Source organism: Globicephala melas, chromosome X, assembly GCF_963455315.2.
Source record: "Globicephala melas chromosome X, mGloMel1.2, whole genome shotgun sequence".
Taxonomy (NCBI): Eukaryota; Metazoa; Chordata; class Mammalia; order Artiodactyla; family Delphinidae; genus Globicephala; species Globicephala melas.
This window is the reverse complement of record NC_083335.1, coordinates 12,951,279-12,978,966: the sequence shown is the minus strand read 5'-3', so window position 1 is coordinate 12,978,966 and position 27,688 is coordinate 12,951,279. Positions and strand designations below refer to the sequence as shown.

General features: G+C 40.8%; 1 protein-coding gene across 1 annotated transcript in view; it reads left to right on the top strand.

Moving 5' to 3' along the window:
- The window catches only part of FRMD7 (FERM domain containing 7), a 55,060-nt gene that overhangs the window by 26,207 nt on the left and 1,165 nt on the right, over nucleotides 1–27,688 (top strand). The window contains 10 exon segments of the mRNA XM_030846519.2: nucleotides 5,004–5,108; nucleotides 5,914–5,956; nucleotides 7,982–8,015; nucleotides 10,865–10,962; nucleotides 17,452–17,566; nucleotides 17,786–17,933; nucleotides 22,724–22,819; nucleotides 24,192–24,355; nucleotides 25,680–25,748; nucleotides 26,091–26,166. Of these exon segments, the coding sequence (XP_030702379.2) occupies nucleotides 5,004–5,108; nucleotides 5,914–5,956; nucleotides 7,982–8,015; nucleotides 10,865–10,962; nucleotides 17,452–17,566; nucleotides 17,786–17,933; nucleotides 22,724–22,819; nucleotides 24,192–24,355; nucleotides 25,680–25,748; nucleotides 26,091–26,166 (948 nt within the window).

Sequence of the window (27,688 nt, the reverse complement as noted above, 5' to 3'; positions counted from 1 at the left end):
TCTCCTGTGTATTGCAGGTACTCAGCACATTTTGGAACTCCTTTTTGGCCTTCTGTAACTGGGCACATTGCTTCCAAAATGACTCACAAATCTTCATTATTTGAGAGTGGATTTCGTGTTTGGAAAGAGTCAAAAGTCATAAAGAGCAAGTATGATAACTAAAGTGGGCTATCAAGTTGGGTCATTGCTATGGACTGAATTGTATCCCCCCAACCCAGATTCATATGTTGAACCTCTAACCCCACTCCCCATGTGATTAATCTGACTGTATTTGGAGATAGGACTTTTAGGAAGTAATTAAGGTTGAATGAGGTCATAAGGGTGGGGCCCTAACCTGATAGGACAGATGGCTTTATAAAACAGGAAGAGACAGGTCTCTCTCTCTGTCTCTCTCTCTCTCTCTCTCTCTCTCTCTGCTATTTTGTTGTCGTCACCGGAGTTTATATAGTCATATTTTGGGATTCAAAAATGAGGCATAACCATAAAATCAGAAGAATGGGTGATTATTATCTGTGACTTCAAAAACAGTTTCCTGAGGGGAGCATGAGAAATATTTTGAATGTGGGAATCAGCACTGGAAACAGGAGAAGCATCTATAAGACTCTTTAATTTTCCTTATATTTGTTATATTTTCCAGAGAAACACAATACACATTATAAAATTAAAATGGCCTATCATGCTACTGTTAATAATACGCTGTTGTTCCAGCTTATCCTTTTCTGAAACCTTAATTCTGTAGCCTACATTCTTTTGAAGTACACAGTCATTATGTGGATGCATTAGAATCTCTGTTATCTAATGTGATCAAAGGTGATTGTTGATCAGTTAATTGATCAAATTTGCCAAAGCAGAAAATCATAATAAATACATACATTTACACACAAACACCTTAAACTTCTTACTTCAACATAAAACGTATACATTTATATTCATATGCCAAGCTTTTGATGCAGGGTCAAGGGCATTTTGAGTAAGGACTTCTGATCGGTGTTTCCATTTTCTTCTCTGACTTATACGCATAAGGCATCATCTATGATTTCCAGTATTTGTTCATTTAATGTGGAAAAATTTGAGTACAGAATCCTTCCAGATTTTATCCCCCAATATTTTACTGCTGTCCTACCCAAAACTAATTTGACAGCACATTTTGGGGGATTCCCCCCTTATTGATTTTTTTTCAATTTGGTTTTCATAGAAACTACTCTTGCTATTAGTGATCATGATTCTTGTGATATACATACAATATAATTAAATTGTATAATTACAATAATAAGTAGAATTGTCAAAATATGTTCAAGAAAATAATTATTATCAAGCCTGAGACTCAGTCAATGGATGTAGAAGTGCAAAGTCATATTAGCTTACTAGCCATGAGCTTTCATCATGACTTAGGCATCTGTCAATGTTTTAAAGGGGGAATGGAAAGCATTCTCTGTGCGTTGTTGAATTAAAGTTTATTAAGAGAGTTTCTACTGTCCCTGTTCATTTAAAAAAAGAATCCAGATATGTACAAACTAAAAAGGTAAGGTTCCCTTTAATCTAAACCCCTCTCCAGGAATAATGTTGTTAACAGGTTGGTATGTATTCTTCCAGACTCTTCTCTCTATATATCTATAAATATATGTGTGTATTACTTATGTCTTGTGATGTGCCAGGCATAGTACTAAGGCCTTGATGTGAATTATCTTGATTAATCCACACAACGACTCTGTAACATAATACTATTATTATCTCCATTTTACAGATGAGTAAACCAAGGCTCAGAACGGTTCAGTAATTTGCCCTAGGTCACATAGTAACTAATTTGTTCTTCCTCTTGAGAGGACTGTCCTGCTAATGCACATGAATCAAGTTAAATGTTCGGATCCATTCATCTATTTATTCAGTAAACATTTATGGAATGTCCACTCTTTTCCAATCACTGTATATAATGCCAGGTACTCAGACACATGGTTTCCGTCTTCAGGTACCTGGAAAAGGGAGATCAATCTGTGAGCTAAAACATTTGCCCCAATTCATCCAGTTAGTAAGTGGGTAGAGCAGGATTACAATACAGGCTTGTTTTAATAAACTGTTATATGACAGCCCTATGTGCATAGAAGATTTGATGGGCTGTTTTTTGGAAACGGTCACCTTGAATATTTATTGTTTCCGTGAGAAGATGAGTTTGGAGCCCCAAGAAATCAGTGTCCAATGGTTAAGACCGAGCTTGTAAGCTGAAGATTATAAACACAAGTTCTGAAAAGTTTTAAATTATATGTGTGTGTGTGATTTTTTTAAAGGCAAACACTGCTCTACTGTAATCCAAGGGAGATGAATATAAGACAGGGTTCAGGATTGGAGTTCCAATTCCTTGAGTGGGAGGCCCGGTGATAAATAATTTAGATCCACTAAGGAGCTTGATTAGAATGTTGAAAAGTGTCAGCTTAAACAAGAACAAGCAATGGAAAAGAGAATCAGAAGTCCAGAAAAGAGAAAATAGGAAAGTTGTATATAGAGATATTATGAGAAAAATAATCATAACATACAAGTTGAAGAATTGGTTGAAAAAAATTAAAGGCTGCATGTTAAGACAGAACCAAGACCTTACCTATTGTGCAATACATTCCACTAGGCTGGCCAATTTCAACGTACACTACGGAGGGTTGAAGGGAAATGCCTCTCCCAGAGATGTGGGTAGAGAGCTTGAGCCACATGAGCTCCTGACCTCCTAATGCACAAATGCCAAAGGCTTTTAGAGCCAGTTGGCAAGATGTACAGGGGTGGACGAATCAGAGGATTATTCTTATAAACATGGTATGGGATCTTACAGAAAGGAGCAAAAAGGCAGCCTGGATTGGAAACCTTACAGGGATGGCTATATATTCTTTGTGACTGCAGAAACATTTAAATATACAAACACATGGAATGTGGCAGCATTAATGGCGATGATTAAGCACCCCAATGGTAAAAAAAAAAAGAAAGAAAAAATGAGGAGGAGAAAGGAAAATCTTGAGTTTCTTAAATTGTTTGCAAAGAAACTGGAGTCTATGACGGAATTTGGTCCTCATGACTGAAACGTTTCTTTGGTGTTGGAAAAAGTATTGCTGTCATCTCTCTCTCTCTTTAGAAAAATTTTTAATTCATAATAAAAATCCCATAACAGCTCCTTGTCTGGAGGACTTTGAAAATAGCAGCGATTTCATCTGTCTGGAATGGTCTGTGTCAGGACTTGCCCTAGGCAAGGTTGCCACATAGGCAGAAGCGCCCCCTCCCTCCTCCCTCCCAGACACCCCCTCCCCCACTGCCCCCTAATGCCCTTCAAGCCCCCGAACCCCACCATGGGCTGACCCCTTTTTCCTGGATCACAGCTCCAATGTGACTTCCCACATAAAATCAAACCCCCTTTCCCTCAGCCCTCTCTCCAGGCACTAAGGATGCAGTAGCTTTCACCCTCTGCATCCTATTTGCATTTAAAAATAGGACCCTGGTTAACCCTCATGGATCTCAGTTGATGGAGCTTTGGACTACGAAACCAAGTGGAGAGAAGTCCAAGGGAGAGGGGAGCATTTGGGGTCGTTGGGGGAAGGGGATGGGGGAGGTCGCCTTCCTGGAAGCTATTAAATACCAGATGTGGGTTCTGTTCCGTGTGGGACTGCCTTGAGGGAGAGGGTGGGGTGTGGGAGGAGGGTGGCTGGACTCTCTGACCTCTCAAGGTTGGCATTAATTCTATGCGTCGGTGATTTCCAACTACATTTCCCTGCACCCAGCTTCCTTTGCAGCACCAGAGGCACCGTGTGACTTGGCTTTAACTAGGGGTTTTCAGCAGCGTGTCTTTGTGCCTATCAGCTAGGGCCCAATTTTCCCATCACCGTCCTCCCTGCAACTGCAACCCTCGGCCTCAGCAATGCTGGCTGAAGATCAGCTCCAGCCCCACTCAGCTCATAGAGATTTTCACAGAGAGCTCTTCACAGCTCCTATTCTCAGAGAAGCCTGAAAAAGGGACTGTTTTGTGCTCCCAGTGTATGCGGGCTTTATGAAGAAAAAAAAATATGTGTGGCCTTATGTGAAAGGAGTATGCTAGATGCAGTTATGATGGGAAAAGCTGTAGAATGAAATCTCCTCGTGGAGCTCGGAGGAGGAAGTTGGTCAATTTCATGTTGGATCAACCAACATTCAAGACCCCTAGTATGTGGCAGGCTCTGAGTTAGACCTGGTGAGTAACAAGACAATTAAAGCAAGGCCCCTGCTATGAAGGAATTCAGTCTAACGGGGAACATAGACATCCCGTGTGAGAAGTGCCATGTTTGAGGTAAGCAAGAGTGTTTGGGAGCACGGAGGTTGCCCTTGGCTCCAAAGGTCTCCCGGGGAGTGGCATCTGAGCTGAGTAGGAGGAAGCCAAAGCAAAGAAAGGTGGGAAGGGCGTTCTGTGTAGAAGGAATGACATGAGCAGAGGCATGGAGACATGAATTTACTTGACGTGTGGGGAAACATGAGCAGGCTGCGATTATTAGAAAGGAAGGGGGAAGGGAAAGTGATGAGGCTGGAGGGGCAGGCAGGGCCACATGAGGGAAAGGGCCCAGCCTTCCTGCTAAGGAGTAGAGACTTTATCCTGAAGGGAGCCACTGAAGGATTTTAAGCAGGTCAGATTTGCATCTTGATTAAACTATCTGTCAATTTGGGGAAAATCTTTCAAATTGCCTGTGGGATGAATTGATGAAAGAATTCCACTGAAAGGGTAGATTTGCAGATCTAGCCATACGTAGTTAAGTGCAAGGCTGTCTTTTTCCAAGAGGGTTTGTCATTAATCTGAGGCTTTTAAAGAGGTACCGCTAAAACAATCTACAGATAGATGCATGTATTTGTGTGGAAAACTCAACAACATTTGGGAGGATACAGGGCCTGAAAACAGTGTTTAAAGGAAACTGAAGAGAGTCTAGTTGCTTCTACCCTTTACTCCACACTACAGCAACAATATCAGCTTAGGATCGCAAACTGTGCTATGGTCTCTTTGTTTTGTTTAGCAAAAGTCATCCGGGAAGGTGCTGTTTAACCTGAGTTGCAGCCATCTAAATCTTGCTGAAAAGGAATATTTTGGATTAGAATTCTGTAGCCATTCTGGAAATAATGTAAGTTGGTTTCATTATAGGTTCTTTGTGTCTAGAATTGCTTCTAAATGCAGCTTGCAGCTAGATATGCAGGGCTCAAACCCCCAACTGCAAAAGGAAAAACCATTTAAACCCTTGCAAAATGAGTGGATTTAACAACTATTTCCCCTCCTTGTCTATTAAAAGTCACCTCAGTTTGCCAAGCACAAACTCTTCCACCCTCTGCTCCTCTTTTGCCACTGTGTGAAGAGGTCTCTGTGCTTTATTCTGACTTTCCAGAGGCTGGACCTCAACCTCCAAACTGAAGACTCCTAACCTCACCAGTAGTATTCGGGAATGCTCCTTGCCCCTCTCTCACATTCTAACATTCCCGATGTTCTGCCCGCTGTGTTCTGCCTTGGTGGATCTGTTATCTGGCTCCTTCCCAGAAAGGCTCATTATGACTATTAAGCTGGCATTTGGGGGCTGTAGGATTCAAATGTGGAGCCATGTGCCTTCATTAGTCTTTGTGGCAACTAATGAGCCTTGTATATGACACCTCTGTCATTCTCCTGAGGCAGGGAGCAGTGACTCAAATGTCAACAGCAAGAGTTTATAGATCATCAATGTGCACTGTCATTGGGAAAATAGAAGGGGACAGATTGAGTGTGGTGGAAGCACAGCATTTCTTTGACGTTGCTATTTCTTACTATCTTTAGAAGTCTAAAGAGTCTTGACATTTGTTTGTTTCATGTTGACTTTAATCTGCTATCAAAAAAAAACCCAAAAAACAAAAAGCTATACTCAGTGCCATGTTCTACCAATTCTTTCATTAATGTTATTACAGGTCTGGTTGGAACTTCTGAAGTCCATTACAAAGCAAGTAAAAAGTAAGTATGGAAAATCACTTAAGGAATAGAATTCCCAGTTACAACTTGAAAATATTTCAACAATACCACACTGTTCCTCGCCTTAATATAAGCGGAGAAAAGGGCTTTGATGTATTGTTTTAATCCTTCATCCATCCAGTAAATTTAGCAATTTAAAAAAATCATTTTAACTTTGCCTGAGATGAGGAAAATCAGGCTGCTGGATCTTTGAGTAAATTTCGAGAACCCTGGTAATGACAGCGCTCTGTGGATTGGCTCTAGGAATACATCTCTGAGTCTAGACCTGTAAATCTTCGAGCATCCTTGATGTCAAGCAGCAATGCCATTCACCTTCTTCCAGGAGGTGTTTCAGTTTTATCCCATCACAGACATTGTCCATCCATTTCAGGTCATATTTGAGTGCCTACTATGCATGAAATATTCCCCCGAACCCTATATGTCACAATCTAGTGTGGTGGTTCTTAACTTTCAGTGTGTATTAGGATCACGGGCCGGGAGGAGGGGGCAGTTCTTGTTAAAATGCATATTGCTGGGCCTCATCCTCGAGTTTGGGGGCAGCAACCTGCATTTTTAACAAATTCCATAGCTGCTTCCGCTGCAGGTGGATTTCAGTCCACACTTTGGGAAAGGCTGTTTCGTGTCACTTCCCCCTCCTGCTCTCTACGTGTTGGTGTCTCCCACAGTTCTGTCTTTTCCCACTACGTATTGATAATCTGTCACATCATCCCAACAGCTTCCCAACTGACTCCCCCCAATCCATCATGTACACTACTCCCAAAGGGAACTATTGCAAATACAAACCTGACCACATCAGTCTCCTGCTTAAAAATGCTTCCATGACTCCCTATTGTCCTTAGAATAAAGTCCAAACTCTTTAACATGATCCTCAAAGCACCGGACTCTGCCTGACGTTTCAGCCTTTACCTCTGCCTCTGACCACTTCATACTCCTACCTCTCCTAATTTGAACAAAACTAACTTCAGGTGTAGGCTTCTCAGATAAAATAGAAGTTGCCCAACTATATTAGAATTTCAGATCAACAAAGACTAATTTCTTTGTGTAAGTATGTCCCAAGCAATCATTGTATATCTGAAATTCAAATTTAACTGGGAGTTCTATATTTTTATCTGCTAAATCTGGCAGCCCTACTCAGATGTCAGCTCTTCCAGGAAGCCTTCCTTGACCTCCTCCAAACTCTTTTCTCCCTCTTGTGCTTACCCAGTACTCGGGGCTTATAACACTTTGTGGTTCTGTGATTGTCTGTCTAGGTGTCTGCCTCTTCTACCAACCTTTGAGTGCTTAACTGTATTTTCATTTCCAGGAGCCTCTAGTACAATGCTTAGCATACAATAGGCACTCAACATATATTTACTGAATCAATGGTGTTAATGCTACATGTGTGTATTTGCTTTTGATACAGAAAGCTTCTTATTTTCAAATGCAAGTAGGAGTGAAGGCAAGTAGATATGTTTTCTTCATGTAGATTTTAAGATACACAGAGGCCTCAGTCCCTACTACTTCTAGTTCCCTTTATGAATCCTTGAGCCAGCTGATATTCACCTGCCTCTATAGCTGGGCCCTTCTCTCAACCAGGAATGCAGAATCCCAAGTAGCAAGTGGTATATTTTTCTAAATGGAACACTTCTTAAGAGAGGACACAGTAGGCCCCAAACGAGGCACATCTTTACAAAAAGAAACTCAAAGAAAGAGAAGGGAGGAAGAGGGGCAGGAGAACTTTCCCAACTGTTATCCACATAGAGGCACAATTCAAAAATAGCAACAGCTCACAAATGTGAAAAATTGAAATTTAAATGAAAAGTCTGTGAGAGGGAGTGCTGGGGAGAGGAGGGAAGAGGAGAGGGGAGTGTGTGTGTGTGTGTGTGTGTGTGTGAGAGAGAGAGAGAGAGAGAGAGAGAGAGAAGCTCTGTAACTGTTGTGATGGACATTTAAATAAAACTTATGGAGATATTGTGTTTTAAGATCCTAAGGAGGTTGTTTTCAAATTTATGGTGAAATTTTTCCCAGTGGACCCTGGACATCTGCGAGAAGAGCTTACAAGGTATAGTACTTGCATGATGTTACTTAATCATTATTATCCATTTATCAGGGAATGGGCTCCTAGCCTTCTTTGGAAGGCTTGGGTCTCAGTCACTCTGGGAGATCGTAAGAAGTTGGTGAGAAGGACGACCTGGCTGGTCCCCAGGGTTAATCTTCCAAAGGATAGGGACTTCAGGGAGAAGGAAGGGTGGTGTTCTTAAAGTGGTAACCAGCCTGGGCGCCCACTTGGGGGTTAAGGCATTAACTACTACAACAGTTAGAGTGTTTGCCTTCATTGCATCTGTGTTCTAATCAGAGGGCAGCTTGACAGCTAAGTTCCCTGCATACTGAAAACGGCTGTGTGCACATGTGTGTGTGCACGTTTGTGTGTGTGTATATCCCATAGGTAGAAAGTGATGATGACATACACTTATAAAACCTTTTTGAAAGTAGAGAAGTAAAAAATAATTTAATAAATTATTTTGCATAATTATAAATTATTGATATTTTATTATAATTATTAATAATTACAATAATAATTATTAATAATTTATATAAGTAAAATATTTGTATACTTACAAAAAAGTAAAAAGTATAAAACATTTTAAAGTATTTTTATATTTATAAAAATGCCCTTTAAAATGACCATGTAAACCTACTTCTTCAAAAATACTTTGTCAACATAACACTCCCCAAACCTTACTCTGCTTTCTAGACTTTAGACTCCAGACTTCTACACATAGAAGGAATGTAAGAGATAATCTAGTCCAGACCTTTTGGTTTACAGATGCAGAAACTGGTCCTGGGAACTAGAGTGACTTGATCAAGGTCACAGCGTGTTGGCAATTATTCTACCTGAAATATTCCCCATCATGGTTCATGGCCAATTTTTCTTCACCCTTTTTGTAAAATGGGGGGGTTCTTTTCTGAGGGGTCTTTGTAGAAGTCACTTTAAAAAAGTCAGTCTCGGGCTTCCCTGGTGACGCAGTGGTTGAGAGCCCGCCTGCCAATGCAGGGGATGCGGGTTCGTGCCCCGGTCCGGGAAGACCCCACATGCCGCGGAGCGGCTGGGCCCGTGAGCCTTGGCCGCTGAGCCTGCGCGTCCGGAGCCTGTTCTCCGCAATGGGAGAGGCCACAACAGTGAGAGGCCCACATACCGCAAAACAAAAAAAAAAAAAAAAAAAAAGGTCAGTCTCTCTCTCTCTCCCAATCCTCTCCAAATTTGTGAGTTGTAGGCCCTTTTCCCAGATAACTTGATGTCTTGGTATCTCTATCAGTTTGCCTTTGCTAACTCATTTCAGTCGAGTCTCAAATTGTAACCAATTTTGATGGAGATAAACTTTCTCTGGGAAAAAAAAAAAGAATGAGAAAATCAATGTGATGATAAATGATTCATCAGCTGTTCAGAGGAAGGATTTGGTATTTGCAGCAGGCAGCTGCCTTCTTAACAGCAAGGAATGTGTCAAATGACAAGAAGGTTACTTTCTTTCTTGCTAGGAGTAAAATGAAATTCACGTCCCCTTTAGCAATTGAGGCTGATTATTCCCATTTACATCTATATTTGAAAGCAGGTAATGGCAACGGTTAGACTTCCTTTATTTTTTCCCCATTGGTCCATTTGAGAATACTTAACTGTAGTTGACTTTACAAGGATGCCTTGATTGGAGCCACTACGTGAGTTTCTCAGAGTGGTGTGCAAATATAACTTTTCTAATGAATCATTTCTAATCCGTTAAGAGAGATCACAATTTGAAGGATTATAATGAATGGCTTTGTAAATTAAATAATCACCTACTAATTTACCTGTTTTTTCCCAGTCTGCATTTTCATCTATCACGTGCAATTAATTCTGGTTCACCACATTGCTGTCAAGTCTTAATTGGTTTAAAAAAAATCTAGACAGAACTTTATTCAGAAAATTACATCTTATTTAGGGAAATGCCCACAGTAGATAGTAAATGTTTTAATATATAAAATAAAACTTTGGAACCAATTTTGAACCAAGAAGGAACATAGTCGGCAGTAGAATCTTAATTATACACATCTTTTCAAAAGTTGATTGCCTTTGATATGGGCTTAAAAGTGTGGGACAAATGCCATCTGTTTTGCAAAGTTCTGGATACCAATGTGTACTTTATGGGTCCCTGATTATCGGTAGGAAAAAGGGTAGTCTGGCTTCATTCCATTCAATACACAGTAATCCCATACCTGCTCTGTGCAAAGGGCTAGGCTGGGCTCTGGTGATACGGAGACGGTGGTCCAGGTGAAGGGGCAGAATCACGGCCTCAAGTTCTTGATTTCTGAAATACAGTCTTTTGGATAGGAGGCAGCCTGGAATTGAGAGGCAGACCTGAGGTCTTGCCACAGTTTCACTGTCTTGGGGTGATATGACTCTGCCCAAATCGCCTAACCTCTGTCTTTCTGTAATTGGAACATGTGGTGATGATGCCAGCCTTCTAAGTTGTTACGATAGTGAGTATTTGATAGCATTTTGTAAACAGAGCAGTACTGGCCTCCTGAGTAGGCTTATTCTTGCTGAATCTCCCTTTCTCTCTGGCTGGGTATGTGGCTTTGCTACGTGGCAGAAATCACCAGAGGATTGTTGGCCAACTCCCTCAAGTTGGCGGGAGGATTTGGCCGGGGCAATTCCTAATGGCTGTGAGGCCTGCTGAAATGCTGGATCAGCTGAGTTGTGGTCTAGTGCTGGTTAGGGGCCGAAGCAAAGCCTATGCATTACTCACCACCCCCAAAAGGCATCTCCCTGACTGGGGGCACCGTGTCTTTCTTGAAACATCTTGATCTGGGAGAAGGGAAATGCTTCTTTCTTGTTCCTGTTTCTTCCTCAAGAGATTTCCCCCCACTTCTTTGCAGGTATCTTTTTACTCTTCAAATAAAGAAGGATTTGGCTCTGGGAAGGCTTCCATGCAGTGACAACTGTACAGCGTTGATGATATCTCACATCTTACAATGTAAGTAGCAAATGTCGACTTTGGGGCCTATCAGCCAGCTAGAGAACCAGGCAAAGAGGTTGAGCACCCTCAACATCCCTATCATCATGTTAGCGCTTCTCTGTAGAGGAGAGAAAGCCTGGATGAGATATATAGAAATGGCAGGGTCCAGTAGAAAGAGGCTGGTTACTGTAGTCATTGAGATTTGGATTCAAATCCTGTTTGTATGTTCTAACTGTTGTAGCCTTGGGTGAAGTCCCCTCATCTGTCTTTGCCTGAGTTCCCTAGTCTTTAAAAGAGTGACAAGAATGCCTTCTCACAGAGCAGTTATGTAGATTAAAAGTAAATGCTGATTTTCTTCTACCTCGGTCTAACCTTGGCCTCCCACTGCCCCAGGCTTGCTCTCCAGGAGCTGGTCTGGACTAATCTGGGCATGGACTTTGCTAGGCAGGCCCCCACTCCCTCTGCTTGCCCCAGGATCCATTTCTGGTACGTGCTTTCTGCAGCACATTGTCACGTTTAATGTGATTCCCATGTTGCTCTTTCTCATGATTCCAGAGAACAAAGCACAGAGTATAGCAGGTGGAGAGAAACTAAAAGGGAAAAAGGCCCCAGGCGTCTATTAGAGTTCCCCATATCCTAGCAGCCAAGTCCTTGGACTAGGCTGAGTAATGTAGGCAGGGAAAAGAGGCCCAGGGAGCAATGGGGCCTTTCCTGGGAGGGGGTGAAGCTGGGCACGTCAGGCTGCTCCTGTATCCCCGAGGGCAGGATTAAGGCAGCTGGAAATATTATCTCTTCTTCTAGGGCTGGCTGGACTTTCTCTCTCTTCTAGAGAGGCCGTCCAAGAATAGGCTGTTCCTTACTGTTCCTGAAGGATCATAACTTCATTTTTTTGTTTCAAAAGTTCATTTTTGACCTCTATCCATTGCCTTCCTGACAGTCCAGAAATGGTAGATTTCTGATTTCACTGGGAACTCCAGAATGAAGGGCTTGGATAGAGACAGTATATGAATCAGTGTTTACCAAGTGACTCATAAGCGAGACAGGATGAGAGCCCAGGATCTCAGGAAGGCAGTGAGACCAGTAGTTATCAGGGAAGGCTTATGGATGAGATGGCTTTTGCGCTGGGCCTTAAAGTGATGCATAGGAATTGGATATGTAATGATAAGCAGAGAAAACAGAAAAGAAAAAAAGGTGATGGTACAAGAAAAAGTATATACAGAGGATGCAGCTCAAGTACAACTCGAGCATAGGGTCTGTTTAGGAGAGGTGGCAAAAAACTAAGCATCATTTTGAAGGGCCTTGAATGCCAAGGACACTAACTATATGTCCAGTATTGTTCTTGGGGTGGGGTCGGGAGATGGGGTAAGGCAGGTGGAGAAAACAATATTGGAAGACTTATCCTTCTCCGTTAGCTGCCTGTTTAAGGCAGCAGTCAGAGGATTGGGGCTCCCCAGACAGCCTCTGATGGGGGAGCCCAATTTCATTCTTAATAGTTCAACATTATGGATTTGAGCATTCCCTAGTGGCCATTTCAGGCATAGCACAGAACACTTCAGCTTTTCTAGAGGATATTTTGTTTGTCAATAGAAGCTCTTTCCACAGAAAAAAAGCGAAAGTTTCAAGGAGTCAGCTCTTCACAATCCATCCAGGTCAGATTATTTCACTGGTTGCTAAGACAGTGTGCAGAACACAGCCAGGATGCTCATTCATTTGCTCATTTATTTATTCATCTAATATGTATGTTCTAGGCATTCAAGAACCTCCACATTCTGACCTCATCTGCTTAAATCTCTCTTACACACCCCTCTGGCTCTAGCCAGACTCTTCCTCCCAAATACAGTTTGTACATTCCAAATGAAGCCTCCCTTTTATGAATGCCCTTAGTACAGTAACTCTTCTTTGTCATTCACTCAGCAAATTTTATTAAGTACCTACTACATGCCAGGTACTGGGAACATAGCAGTGAAATAAAAAGATCTTTGCTCTCATGGAGCTCACATTTTGGCAGTGGAGGACAATCAGACCAAAATAAGGAAATATATAATGTAAGTTTGAAGGTGATAAGTGCACTGGAGAAAATAAAGTATGGAAGGGAGAGAGGGAAATTCGGGGGCTGGGTACTGAATTTTTAAATAAGGTGGTCAGGGTAGGCTTCACTGTGAAGGTGATAGTTAAACAAAACTTGAAGGAGGTAAAAGACCAAGCTATGCAGAAATCTGGTGGAAGGGAGCTCCAGGCAGAGAACATCCAGTGCAAAGGGCCTGAGGTAGGAGCATGCTGGGAGTATTCAAGAAACATTAAGCAGGCTTTGTGGATGGCTGGAACTGAGGGAGAGAGGGAGACAGTAATCATGGAGTGCCTTAAAAGCATATTAAAGACCTAGGACATTACTCTAAATGTGATGGGAAGCCAATGTAGCATTTGAAACAGAGGAGTGAAATGATCTGAACTAGGTTTTAACTACATCATGTTGGCTGCTGTGGTGAAAACAGAAATTTGTAGCGAGTAGTAAATAAGCCATAGTGATCTAATGTACAGTATAATAAATATAGACAATAATATTGTACTATAATTATGTAATGTGATAAATATTGCTACAATGGCAACCATATTGCAATCTATAAATGTATCAAAGTAACATACTGTACACCTTAAATTGCTGCAATGTTATATGTCAAATTTATTCAATTTTTAAAAATGAGAGAAAATAGACTTTATGAGGGATGGTGGAAGTGGGGAGACAAGATAACAGACGACAGCAGGAGAGAGAGAGATGATGGTAATTTGGACCAGCGTGGTAACAGTGAAGGTGCTCACACCACATGCTACCTTCTATCACTAATGATATTTACTCATTTGTATGTCATAGGTCTCTTCCTAGATTGTTATAGTCCTGCATGGAGAGAATGTTCCTATGTTCCTATGTTCCTATGTTTTCCTTAGGGTCAACGTAAGGTCTTGTGCTTAATACTTGTGCTTAATAAAGAGAAAGATTGGGGTGTGTGTGTGTGTGTGTGTGTGTTTATTTTTTAAAACAGCTCTATTGTGGTATAATGTGCATACCATAAAATTCACTCATTTTAAGTCTGTAACTCAATGGTTTTTAGTAAATTTACAGAGTTGTGCAACCATTACCACAACCCAGTTTTCAAACATTTCCATCATGCCAAAAGAGCTCTCTCATGCCCATTGGCAGTCACTCAACCACTAATTTAATTTCTGTTTCTATAGATTTGCCTTTTCTGGACATTTCATGTAATAGGAATGATAAAATATGTGGTCTTTTGTATCTGGCTTTTTTCATTCAACACAATGTTTTTGAAATTCATGCAAGTTGTAACATGAATCACAGCAGTTTGTTCCTTTCTATTGCTGAGTAGTATTCCATTTTATGGGTATACCACATTTTATTTATCTATTTACTTGGCCAGGGACATTTGGATTGTTTCCAGTTTAGCTATTATGAATAATGTTATGAATATTCATGTACAAGTCTTTGTGTGGACACATGTTTTCATCACTCTTTTGTAGATTTCCAGGAATGTAATTGTTTTGTCTTAAGGTAAATTTGTGTTTAACATTTTAAGAAACTGACAAACTGTTCACCAAATTGTTACAATAAAACCAGAAATGTATGAGGTTTCCAATTTCTCCACATCTTCACTAAAATTTGGTATTGTCTATCTTTGTGATTATGGTCATTCTAGTGCAATGAATCTCATTGCAATTATAATTAGCATTTTCCTAATGACTAATGATGTTGAGCACCTTCTCATCTGTTTATTAACCATTCCTATGTTTTCTTTGGTAAAATGCGTATTCAAATTTTTGCCAATTTTAAAATGGGTTGTCTTATCGAATTTTAAGAGAGTTTTATATATTCTTATTAAAAATCCTTTATGAGATCTATAATTTGTGAAATTTTCTTCCAATCTGTGGCTTGACTTTTCATTTTCTTTGTGTGTGTGTGTGCTCATTTTTAAAATTGAAGTATTGTTGATTTACAATGTTGTGTTAGTTTCAGGTGTACAGCAAGTGATTTATATATATATAGAGAGAGAGAGAGACTGACTGACTAGAATCACCAGTAGAATATTGGATAGAAGTGGCAAGAGCAGACATCCCTGTCTTGTCCCTGGTCTTAGGGGAAAGCACTCAGTTTCTCACCATTTAGTATTATTATGATGTTAGCTGTAGGTTTTCCAACTTTATCAGGTTGAAGAAGTTCCCTTCAATTTTTTTGTTTGTTGAATGTTTTTACCATGAATTGGTGTTGGATTTTGCCCAATGTTTTTTCTGCATCTATTGATATGATAATGTATTTTTTGTCCTTTATTCTATTAACATAGCATATTACATTAATTAACCTTCACGTGTTGAACTGATCTTGCACTCCTGGGATAAATCCCACTTGGTCATGATGTATAATTCTTTTTTATATGTTGCTGGATTCAGTTTACTAGTATTTTGTTGAGGATTTTTGCCTCTGTATTCATGAGAGATATTAATCTGCAGTTTTCTTGTGATGTCTGTGTCTGATTTTGGTATCAGAGTAATACTGGCCTCATGAACGAGTTGGTAAGTGTTCCTTACTCTATTTTCTGGAAGAGTTTGTGAAAAATTGGTATTTGTATCTTATCTGAATATTTGATAGCATTAACTAGTGAAACCATATGGGTGGGCCTGATTACGTTTTTTTGGTTTTTTTGGTTTTTTTTTTTTTTTGCGTTACGCGGGCCTCTCACTGCTGTGGCCTCTCCCGCTGCGGAGCACAGGCTCCGGACGCACAGGCTCAGCGGCCATGGCCCACGGGCCCAGCCGCCCCGCGGCATGTGGGATCCTCCCGGACCGGGGCACGAACCCGCCTCCCCTGCATCGGCAGGCGGACTCTCAACCACTGCGCCACCAGGGAAGCCACTGATTAAGTTTTAATGAGATTTGTACATTTACCAATTTGGGAAAAAAATAAATAGATAAAAGAGCCATTGATTTGGTCTTTTTAAAAAAGCTTGTTATATAAAGATTTTCATTCTAATGTGGTTTTGAAATATATAAATACACTTCACCTATCTAAAAATGAGCATGCCATCTGTCTAAAACACAATAGAAAACCAAGCCAAAAGAGAAAATAACTTTCTAGTACTCAAAACTGATGCCCCCATGTCCATGAATTTTACTCAGTAGGAGAGCACCACATGATTCCATGGAGTCTATTTACTCTTATAATTCATAAAATGCGAACAGGTTTGGATATCTGCATTCCCCTTTTTTCATGTTAAAATGTGAATTTTAATTGTAAAAATTGTTTTGGGTGCCAATTTTATGGTAGATTAGAAGTCACAATTTGGAACCAAGTAGAGACTTCTTCAGGGGAAGTCAATGACCAGGAAGTGATTCCTATTAATCTGACAGAGAGGGAAAAGGCATAATAATGATAAAGAACACACAAGAATTCAAAAATCAAAACAGTTTCAAGCCATTTACTGTAGGGGCAGATAATCCTATATACCTCAATTGCCTTTGTAGGCACAGTGCTATTATAACAATAAATTGGATATATCTAGAATAGATTATGAGCAGGGATAAACTTCCAGTGATTTGGAAAAGTGAGAATAATTTCCAGAATTATTCACCGACTGGGGATTCCATATAGCAGGGTTTTACTAGATTCCCAATGTACAGAGTGATGAATGGCTGTGACTGGCTTGCATTGGAGTTGGCATTTGTATTCTCCTTTCTTAATAATGCCTGATCAAGGCAGAGGGAGGTTAGGGGGCTGAATTAGTTTGCTAGGGCTACCATAACACAATACAACAGACTAGGTGACTTAAAGGACAGAAATTTATTTTCTCACACTTCTGGAGGCTAGACATGCAAGATTGAAGTGTCAGCAGGTTTGGTTTCTTCTGAGGTCTCTCTCATTGGCTTGCAGATAGCTGCCTTCCTGATGAGTCCTCACCCAGTCTTTCCTCTGTGTACCTGCATTCCTGGTGCCTGGTGTCCAAATTTCCTCTTCTTATAAGGATACCAATCAGATTGGATTAGGGCCCACTCTACTGCCTCATTTTTAAAATAATCACTCCTTTATAGGCCTTGTCTCTAAACACAGTCACATTCTGAGGTACTGAGGGTTAGGACTTCAATATATGAATTTGAGAGGGAGGTCACAGTTCAACTCATAACAGGGACTGATCAGAAGTAGAAGAGATCATCAACAGAATGTGGGAGAAGAAAATAAGAAAATATTCATCTATGATCCTGGAGCCTTTAAGACCTACACTGTGTCTGTGACTTCATAACAACCCACTGCTTCTTATTTGAAGAAGAACCAATTAGGTCCTCCCCCACCACCCATATCCTGAAACAAATATACATATATTCAGGAGGTCTAGGGCTGCACTGGCTGCAAAGAAAGGGCTGTTTGGGGGAGGTCAGAGGGTCTGCTGGGTGCTCCACTGCTTAACTCATCAATGGTAATGTAAAAAATGTCACTTTACTGTCATGCAGCAGAACTGGGAGACTTTCATGAAGAAACAGATAGGAAATATTTGGCACAAACCCGGTACTTACCGAACCAAGACGATTTAGAGAGCAAGATCGTGCACTTCCATCAGAAGCACATGTAAGTACTTTCCCTGGCATCTGCTTCCGCCTGTTCTGCTGGCAGGGAAGACTGAAGCTGAAGACAGACTCTTAAAAGCAAGCCTTTAAGTCAGAGAAACTTCAGGCTCAAGAAAACACTGAGTTCCTCTTCGAGCTCTCGGGGTAGAGGTGTCATTCTTTTTTTTTAGGCGTCATTCTTGCTGCATTTATTAGGCTCATAAATTCTTTCCCTTTGCAGTGGCAGGAGCCCAGCTGAAGCTGACATTCTGCTACTGGACATAGCGAGGAAGCTGGATATGTACGGCATCAGGCCGCACCCTGCCAGTGATGGTGAAGGGATGCAGATCCAACTGGCTGTTGCTCACATGGGCGTACTGGTGTTACGGGTAACAGCTCTTTTCCTTTAAAGTCTTCAGTTTTGGGTGTTATCTTGGCTCAAACTTGAATGTCCATTCTCAAGGTGACCCCACCCCTCAGTCTTACCACCAGCAAGGAAAGGAGGCAGTGCTTGGAAGAGTTTAGGGTAAGTCTCCTTCCCTTGATGTCCTTTGCTTCCATTTGCAGTCTGGAGCTGACTGTTTTGATTCTCAGGAGCTCACACATTAGATCAGGCCAGCATGGTGAAGAGATGAAGTCAAGAGGCTCTTTGGAACTTTTAGACCCTAAATAAGAATACAGGTTTTTGGCATCCTAAAAGCTTAGGCTGTGAAATAAAGTGCATTCAGCCTGTCCAAATCCACCAGAAACAACCTGAAGGGTTGTTCTCATTCAGTTAGCAGTTTTGTTGGAGGTGCCCAGTGCCAGCTAGTAGGGAATTAGTGCCCAACCCTGAAAGCAATGGTTGATGTTTACTGACTCATCCTTTTCCCAGGACTCTGTTTTCCAGAGAGGGCTCTCTCCATCACCATTAATCCTCACTCCTTGGAATGTGGCCAGAACATATTTTTCAACAGTTTTTCAGTCTTTTTGGACTTCTTATATCTGTGAGCATTCAATGAATTTAGATCCAAGTTAAGGTTTAAGAAGCTTCAGAATGATAGGCAGATACCTAGACAGGTTTTGGAATGAATCACCTGTGACAAAGAAAGGGGTGGCTTCAGACCCACTGACCCCCAGGACCGAATTAGAGCACTGAAATAAGTCACAAAGCAGATCAGGTACAGACTTGGCAACAAGAATCTTAACCTTCTAATTTATGTGGTTATAAACTTTACAGCATGAGAGCCACACTGATGGACAAAAGACCCAATGGATCACAGGCACACCTGTTCACCCAGGAGGGAATTTTTACCCAGTCCACTCAAACCCTGATTCTTTTTTATTTTTATTTTTTTTTAGATAAGCAACAAAGATATATTATACAGCTCAGGGAAATATATCCATTATCTTGTAATAACTTTTTAAAATTTTATATTGGAGTATAGTTCATCAACAATGTTGTGTTAGTTTCAGGTATACAGCAAAGTGATTCAGTTATACATATACATGTATCTATTCTTTTTTTATTAATCTTTTAAAACATCTTTACTGGAGTATAATTGCTTTATGATGGTGTGTTAGTTTCTGTTTTATAACAAAGTGAATCAGCTATACATATACATATATCTCCATATCTCCTCCCTCTTGAGTCTCCCTCCCACCCTCCCTATCCCACCCCTCCAGGTGGTCACAAAGCACCGAGGTGATCTCCCTGTGCTATGTGGCTGCTTCCCACCAGTTATCTATTTTACATTTGGTAGTATATATAAGTCCATGTCACTCTCTCACTTCACCCCACCTTCCCCTTCCCCTTCCCCGTGTCCTCAAGTCGATTCTCTATGTCTGCGTCTTTATTCCTGTCCTGCCCCTAGGTTCTTCAGAACATTTTTCTTCTTTTTTTAGATTCCATATATATGTGTTAGCATACAGTATTTGTTTTTCTCTTTCTGACTTACTTCACTCTGTATGACAGACTCTAGATCCATCCGTTTCACTACAAATAACTCAATTTTGTTTCTTTTAATGGCTGAGTAATATTCCATTGTATATATGTGCCACATGTTCTTTATCCATTCATCTATCGATGGACACTTAGGTTGCTTCCATGTCCTGGCTATTGTAAATAGTGCTGCAATGAATATTTTGGTATATGGCTCTATTTGAATTATGGTTTTCTCAGGGTATATGCCCAGTAGTGGGATTGCTGGGTCATATGGTAGTTCTATTTTTAGTTTTTTAAGGAATTTCCATACTGTTCTCCATAGTGGCTGTATCAGTTTACACTCCCACCAACAGTGTAAGAGAGTTCCCTTTTCTCCACACCCTCTCCAGCATTTATTGTTTGTAGATGTTTTGATGATGGCCATTCTGACTGGTGTGAGATGATATCTCATTGTAGTTTTGATTTGCATTTCTCTAATGATTAGTGATATTGATCATCCTTTCATGTGTTTGTTGGCACTCTGTATATCTTCTTTGGAGAAATTTCTATTTATGTCTTCTGCCCATTTTTGGATTGGGTTGTTTGTTCTCTTGATATTGAGCTGCATGAGCTGCTTGTAAATTTTGGAGATTAATCCTTTGTCAGTTGCTTCGTTTGCAAATATTTTCTCCCATTCTGAGGGTTGTCTTTTCATCTTGTTTATGTTTCCCTTTGCTGTGCAAAAGCTTTGAAGTTTTATTAGGTCCCGTTTGTTTGTTTTTATTTCCATTTCTCTAGGAGGTGGGTCAAAAAGGATCTTGCTGTGATTTATGTCATAGAGTGTTCTGCCTATGTTTTCCTCTAAGAGTTTGATAGTTTCTGGCCTTACATTTAGGTCTTTAATCCATTTTGAGTTTATTTTTGTGTATGGTGTTAGAGAGTGTTCTAATTTCATTCTTTTACATGTAGCTGTCCAGTTTTCTGAGCACCACTTATTGAAGAGGCTGTCTTTTCTCCATTGTATATTCTTGCCTCCTTTATCAAAAATAAGGTGACCATAAGTGTGTGGGTTTATCTCTAGGCTTTCTATCCTGTTCCATTGATCTATATTTCTGTTTTTGTGCCAGTACCATACTGTCTTGATTACTGTACCTTTGTAGTATAGTCTGAAGTCCAGGAGCCTGCCTCCTCCAGCTCCATTTTTCTTTCTCAAGATTGCTTTCATGTATCTATTCTTGCTAACCCTGATTCTTGCTATTTCCTATTGCATGAGAGAAAATGGGAAGGGTATGAGAGCAAGACCGTCATGTTAGTTGTGATCTCTTTCATTGTGAATACTTCTGTGGACAGTTGGGAACAATATAGATGGTCTATTTTGTCCTACCTGAAATCCAGTCAAAGAGTATTTATGTATTGAGTACCCTCTATCTGTTCTTCATTGTACTATTCTTTCTTTAACAAAAAACAGCTTTATTGAGCTATAATTTGCATAACATAAAAGTCATCTGTTTTAATGGTACAATTCAATGAGTTTGAGTATATTTATAGTTGGGCAGCAATCCATTCATCCTTCTATCAGTATACTTATTGTACATCCACTCTGTGCCAGGTACTAGAGCTGCAGAGGTAAACAGGCATGACCCTGACTTAAATTCTAATAGGAACTTAAATTCCAGTAGGAGGAAGACAGACAATTAAACAAGTAATTATAAACAAATGTGATGTGCTTTGTGCTAGAGGAAGCACAGGATGCTAAGGTAACACATGTGAAAGGGACTTAACATTTAAGTAAGACCTGAGGAAATTAACCAGACAAATGGGATATGATTGCCTGATGAAGGAGGGTGTTCCAGGGAAAGGGCACACAGGCAAAGGCCCTGAGAAGGATAAAGGATGACATAATCAAGAAACTAACATTAAGCATGACATATGGCTCCTGTCATTACGATAGTCACAATTTATTTTGAAAGACCAGAGAAATAACGATCAATATCAGACAATGAGTAATCAAAAGCTAATCTATCACATTTACTTTAGTTGCAGAAGTAGTATACCCAACAAAATAATGTGGTTACCTGTAGACAGTGGTTAGATGGGGACAGAGGTAGAAGTGACAGTGGTGGGCGTGAGACTTCTCAATATATTTATTTTTGTGCCCCCTTTGATTTTTGGACTATGTGAACAAACAAACAAACAAGAGAGTTAAACTGTTTGAGTAGTCCAGGAGAGCTAAAGGAGTTCAGAGGAGTTAGAAATGGGTGTAGGCTATGGCAATGATATGGAATATCCTAGAGGAGGTGCTAGTCATTCTGGGTAAGGAGAATGAGGAGACCTATGGGAGGGAAGGTACAGAGTAGGATGGAAAGGTGTTTTCTGGGAGCAGTGAGATCAAAGTTATAGTCAATATAGTTGGGGCAAAAAAATCAAGCCAAAAGAGTTTAGAGTTGATGTAGGTGGTGCAGAGCTATTGAAGGGGTTTGAGTAAATGAGTGGCAGAATAAATGGGATTTTTTTTTAAAGCAGTTGAATTTGGAAACATGGGAAGGGGGTGAGATTAGAGGAGCTATTGCAGTTCAGGTTTCCCCTGCTATTTGAAAGTAGAGCAGTCCTATGAAACCTTTCCTAGCTGAAAGAGTGTAAAGTGAAGAAGCATTACCTGAGGACACATTTTGCTAATGGGTGCACAAAATAAATCGAGATAAAGTACCGATGTACAGTTCAAAGCTATGGTGGTTTGATGCTGAGCTGCCGAGCAGAGTGTAGTTCCTGGGGAAGGAGCTTAAGAGGTGCCGCTCTCACTGCTCAGGGTGTATGCTGGCTCTATAACAGCTCACTGCAAAACAAATGCTGATTTTTATTTTCTCCTTTTTTGGAGTAAAATCAAAAATCCTCTTTGGATTTCTTTCAGTTAGCAAAAACTTGTAATAATGTGGGTCTTTCGTCAAAGCGAAGTAAAAGCGAAGTGGCATAAAGTGAACTTTCGAAAAGTGGGGTATACCCGGATACCTGCAATCTTTTTCTACTGTGATCCCCTATCCTGGTTAGAAACTTTTCCCAGGCATGCCCCTTCTTACTTGCATTTCAGAGCAGGCTTGTGTCCCACCTGGAATGCCTTCTTTGGCCATAGCTTCTATCTAGTACAACTGGATCAGTCTGTGCAAGAGATAGATCAAGGATAGTCCTGTTCATGAAGTGCATTTTCCAACAGGTTTGCATTGTCTTACAAACCAGCTTGTGCTGAAATTCATCCTGAAATTTGCATGTGTTTCATCATAGGGAAATACAAAGATAAATACTTTCAACTGGGCTAAAATCCGCAAGTTGAGTTTTAAGAGAAAACATTTTCTCATCAAACTTCATGCCAACATCTTGGTAAGTAGCTTTTGAATAACTTCTTTTACTTTCTACTCACTTGAGATTTCTTGGTTGTTTCTGCAAATGGTTTGATTGTGAGTGATGAAATCTGCCTGGCCCTGACCAATAATATTCTCCCTCTTTTGCCTCTACATAAATAAACCAGAGCTTTAGTCATATTTTTACTAAAGGCAAAACACTAAGAAATCCTATTGGCAGTTCAAAATGAATAAAGTAATAGGAAAATGGGGTGGCTGGGATGAAAGACAAGTCTCCTTAGAAACCATTTTTCAGGGATTTGGTAAGTCAAATGAAAGAGCCCAGATCTAAGACTGTGGACATATCAATTCAACGTTATTTGCTTCCTTTTATAAAGCATTTTCATCTTCTTTCCTTAAGCAAAAATAATTGAACACGTACTACATGCCAAATAATTGAATACCTACTCTTTCCCAAAGCAGGATGTGGGGAGTGGGTATATATTAAGCAAAAGAAGCAACTATTGGGCAAGGCTGCATTGTACAGGGTGGGACAAAGGGGCTAGAAAGAATTTTTTATGACTATAAAGGAAATTAAAAATATGTATCAACTACATTTTTGACCTACAGATAATTCAGTAGTTTGGGCTTCATTCTCTGAACCTTAGCCTTAGATAAAATTGTTCATTTGAGCAGTTCAGAAGATTGAATCCAGTGCGAAGCTTGTGACGAATCCCAGGGCTGCATACAGGGACCTGGAGAGGAATGAGAGAAGGGGAGCAGCAAAGTGGACTGCACACGTGCATGGGCAAATGGGGGTATATAGTGAGTCAGGAGATGGGGCAACCTTGCACTTTAGGTCTGGAAGACTAAGCTCCCCTACAGCCGATTAGAATACGCTAAATGAGCAACACAGAGCATCATAGAACAAGGCAGCATAAAGAGGGAGAATGTTTCTAGCTGGTGTGTTAAAAAGACTCGTGTATATACAATCATCCTATAAAGCCTACCATTTGTAGGAAAGATCTCCTCCTCCCTCCCCTTTTCCTGTTGGTCATTTATAACTTCTTGTCACTTTGAAAGGATGTCCTTTGATGTTCATTTTAACCTAATTTACAACTTCATAAATATGTTCCTGGCAGAGAAGAGGGGGTAAAAAAGCGTGTGAGGTGAGGAGGGTGTGCAGAGCAAGATTTGCTTCTTAGAGAAGGTTCTGTTTTTGAGCAGTGGCCCTGTCTGTTCCTTGGAAGTTTGCCAATCATTTGGTTTCAGTAGGTGTGAAGCCAAAGGGAGCCAAGTGGAAAATCAGAAGCTGGATGGGCCCCTGGACCAATAGTTTAGAAGGCGTTGGGATTTGAAGGTCTTTGATATTCTTGAAGGATGTTTTGCTTGATGGAAATTGGTTTATACAGGTGTTGTGCAAGGATACCTTGGAGTTCACCATGGCCAGCCGAGATGCCTGCAAGGCTTTCTGGAAGACTTGTGTGGAGTACCATGCTTTCTTCAGACTTTCTGAAGAGCCCAAATCAAAGCCTAAAACCCTACTCTGCAGCAAGGGTTCCAGTTTCCGCTACAGGTAATTAAATATTGCACACAGGCAAACTAAACACACAACTTCTTTTCAATAGCATGGAAGGCAGTAGGAGGAGCTTGAATTCTAGAAGCAATAAAGAATCCATTTCAATCACATAAAGGATGATACCCTTTACTGCTCATTTTCTGTGTGACTCATTAAGTCAATATTTCCTAACAGGGAGGTAGGGGCAGGTGTACACCCCACTTAAGAGGTTAGATCAGAATTTCTGCAAGGATAAGGGGGCATATGCCGTTTGAGAAAACGTAGTCAATGAACCTACTGTTTTCCTTACGTGCAACTTACATGCTAGCCATAGGAAGGACAGCTCAACAACATCCTTTTGGTGGTGGTTAGGGAAAAGATAGGGTGAGAAAGCACTGCAGGGGCTAAGGGATTTGAGAGGTTGAACAATATTGTAGTGGAGGCTCCTTACTACACGTTAACACCTTGGAGGAAAGGAAGCGAGGTCAAAATAAGAACTTGTTTTTACTTGATCCCACCAGCCTAGGAGTTCTTTGGAAGACGCTTTCAAACTCTTAGCTAAGATAAAAAATTCGAATCCAGTGCTTCCTGTGAAGGATTTTTTCAAGTAGTAGAAGCCTGCCCCAGTAAAAAGTGAGATTTTTACAACGTACATATTTTTATGGACTCTTTCCAAAATGTATTCTACAAATCCCTGCCTTTTTAAACAGATGATACTGAGGATATTTGTCCCTTTTCTTAATGACCTATTATAAACATCACTTATTTATCCTCTGCTGGCAGCTGTAGTGCAGTGGCAGCCTCAGGGCGGGGGAGGCATGTCAGACCCTGCACCACAGTGATAAATGGCCCAGACTTTTTGGATTTTATTATGTTAGTGATTTCTTTTTTGGCTCTTGTGTTTCTCCCAGCAATCAGCTGGCTTTCTTTGCTAGTGTATGTCTGACTGGAGCAACCTTCTTCTACTGTTTAGTTAGCTGTTTTTCTCCTGTCATGGATTGCGAGACCAGACAAATAGCCTCATTAGAAACTATGTGTAAATTTGGAGGAAGGGGAAAGGCCTTTAAAGGAAAGTATATTAGTTTTCAAGGCCAGAATTTGTAACTGCTATATAGCGCTGTTCAGAAGCATTTAAAACTTTCTGGGTTCTGAATAGTTGAGGTTGCTCTGCCAGATCCTCAGGTAAATGGGTGTATTATTAATGGGATGGTCAGAGATTCACGACATATGTCATTCATCCAGAATCTTTCGATTTCAACAATAAATGACACTTTTGAGTTTTAGTTAGCCTACTGGGTTACAAAGAGCATTCATAAAATTGTTTATCTTGATTTTATAATAGCGGAAGAACCCAAAGGCAACTTTTGGAATATGGGAAAAAGGGGAGGTTGAAGAGCTTGCCATTTGAAAGGTACATGGTTTTGTTTCTCTTTGTCACGTTGATTTTTTCTTTTTTAACATCTTTATTGGAGTATAATTGCTTTACAATGGTGTGTTAGTTTCTGCTTAATAACAAAGTGAATCAGTTATACATATACATATGTTCCCATATCACTTCCCTCCTGCGTCTCCCTCCCTCTCACCCTCCCTATCCCACCCCTCTAGGTGGTCACAAAGCACCGAGCTGCTCTCCCTGTGTTATGTGGCTGCTTCCCACTTGTCACATTGATTTTTAAGTTGAATTTAGAGATTTATAGGGATCCTGTACTCTCATGAAGACTATTTCAATTCCTTCTCTGTTTGGGGATTTCAGGAAACATTACCCATCTCAGTACCATGAACGACAGTGCAGGTCCTCACCAGACCTCCTCTATGATGTGTCAAAACAAGTAAGGTTTTTGAAAATTCCTTCTTCTTTATATAAATGTAATACATGCACATTTCAAATGCTTCCAGGAATTAATTCTGCCAGAATCTCCCAGTATGTAAAAAGGTTACTCTGGTCAAGTTGCGTTAGCCTCCTGGGGAGGTCTGTCAACTCAGTCTCCAGCCAATAGAAGAACATTGGGTAAACTGGTGTGTGTGCCTTATAGACTGGAAAGATCTGGCACGTCGTTAAATTGCAACCTGTATTTCTAACATCTTGCAAAATGCAGATCCAAACGAATTTCTATGGCTTTGTATTTTTAAAACTAAAAGCTACTTTTTTACCTATGAAAATCTTAAGGCTTAGAAGAAGCTATAAGGTCTTGGGTTAAGTTTTTTTTTTTAAATAAATAAATTTAGGGCTTCCCTGGTAGCGCAGTAGTTGAGAGTCCGCCTGCCGATGCAGGGGACATGGGTTCATGCCCCGGGCCGGGAAGATCCCACATGCCGCAGAGCAGCTGGGCCCGTGAGCCATGGCCGCTGAGCCTGCGCGTCCGGAGCCTATGCTCCGCAACGGGAGAGGCCACAACAGTGAGAGGCCCGTGTACCACAAAAATAAAATTTAAAAAAGTAACTTTAAAAATAAATCAATAAATTTATTTATGGCTGCGTTGGGTCTTCGTTGCTGCGCGTGGGCTTTCTCTAGTTGTGGCGAGCGGGGGCTACTCTTCGTTGTGGTGCGTGGGCTTCTCATTGCGGTGGCTCCTCTTGTTGCAGAGCACAGGCTCTAGGAGCGCAGGCTTCAGTAGTTGCGTCACGCAGGCTCAGTAGTTGTGGCACACCGGCTTAGCTGCTCCGCAGCATGTGGGATCTCCCCGGACCAGGGCTTGAACCCGTGTCTCCTGCATTGGCAGGCGGATTTTTAACCCCTGCACCACCAGGGAAGTCCCTTGGGTCAAGGTTTTAAAGTACTTTTGCTATGTAATTTTGTTAAGAACAAAGTACTATTCTCCTGGAACTGTGAGATGATGGCTTCATTTGAGTTTTATAGTATGAACCATTGCTCTCTCTTGAAAAAAATTAATTAGAGGTCTCATAAACTCTGTCTTCATTCAAGTCAGAGGCAATTTTTATCTGAAAGGCATCACAGAGGTATAATGCTGGAAGGTACCATCTATTGATTGACCATCTCATGCCATTTACAGCCCTCCTCCCCACCATTTTACAGAAAATAGGGAGGAGGCTGGAACAGGGAGGTTAGGAGACTTGCCTAAGGTCACACAGCAAATAAAGGCAGAGCCAGGACCAAAAGGCAGAACTCCTAGCTCATGAATACAGCTACTTAACCATACTGCTTGAAGTACGATGCTGGCTCAAGTAGATAGAGAATGCGGAGGCTGGGAGTGTGATGGTGTTGAGAAAGGAAAGTGTCGTGTATTTTTCAGCACATAAATTGGGATGTGGTACAAGTTATTACCTTTTATGTATCTATTTATCAACCCTGGCATAGAACATGGGTTGAAAGGCCTTTGTGAAAAACTACCT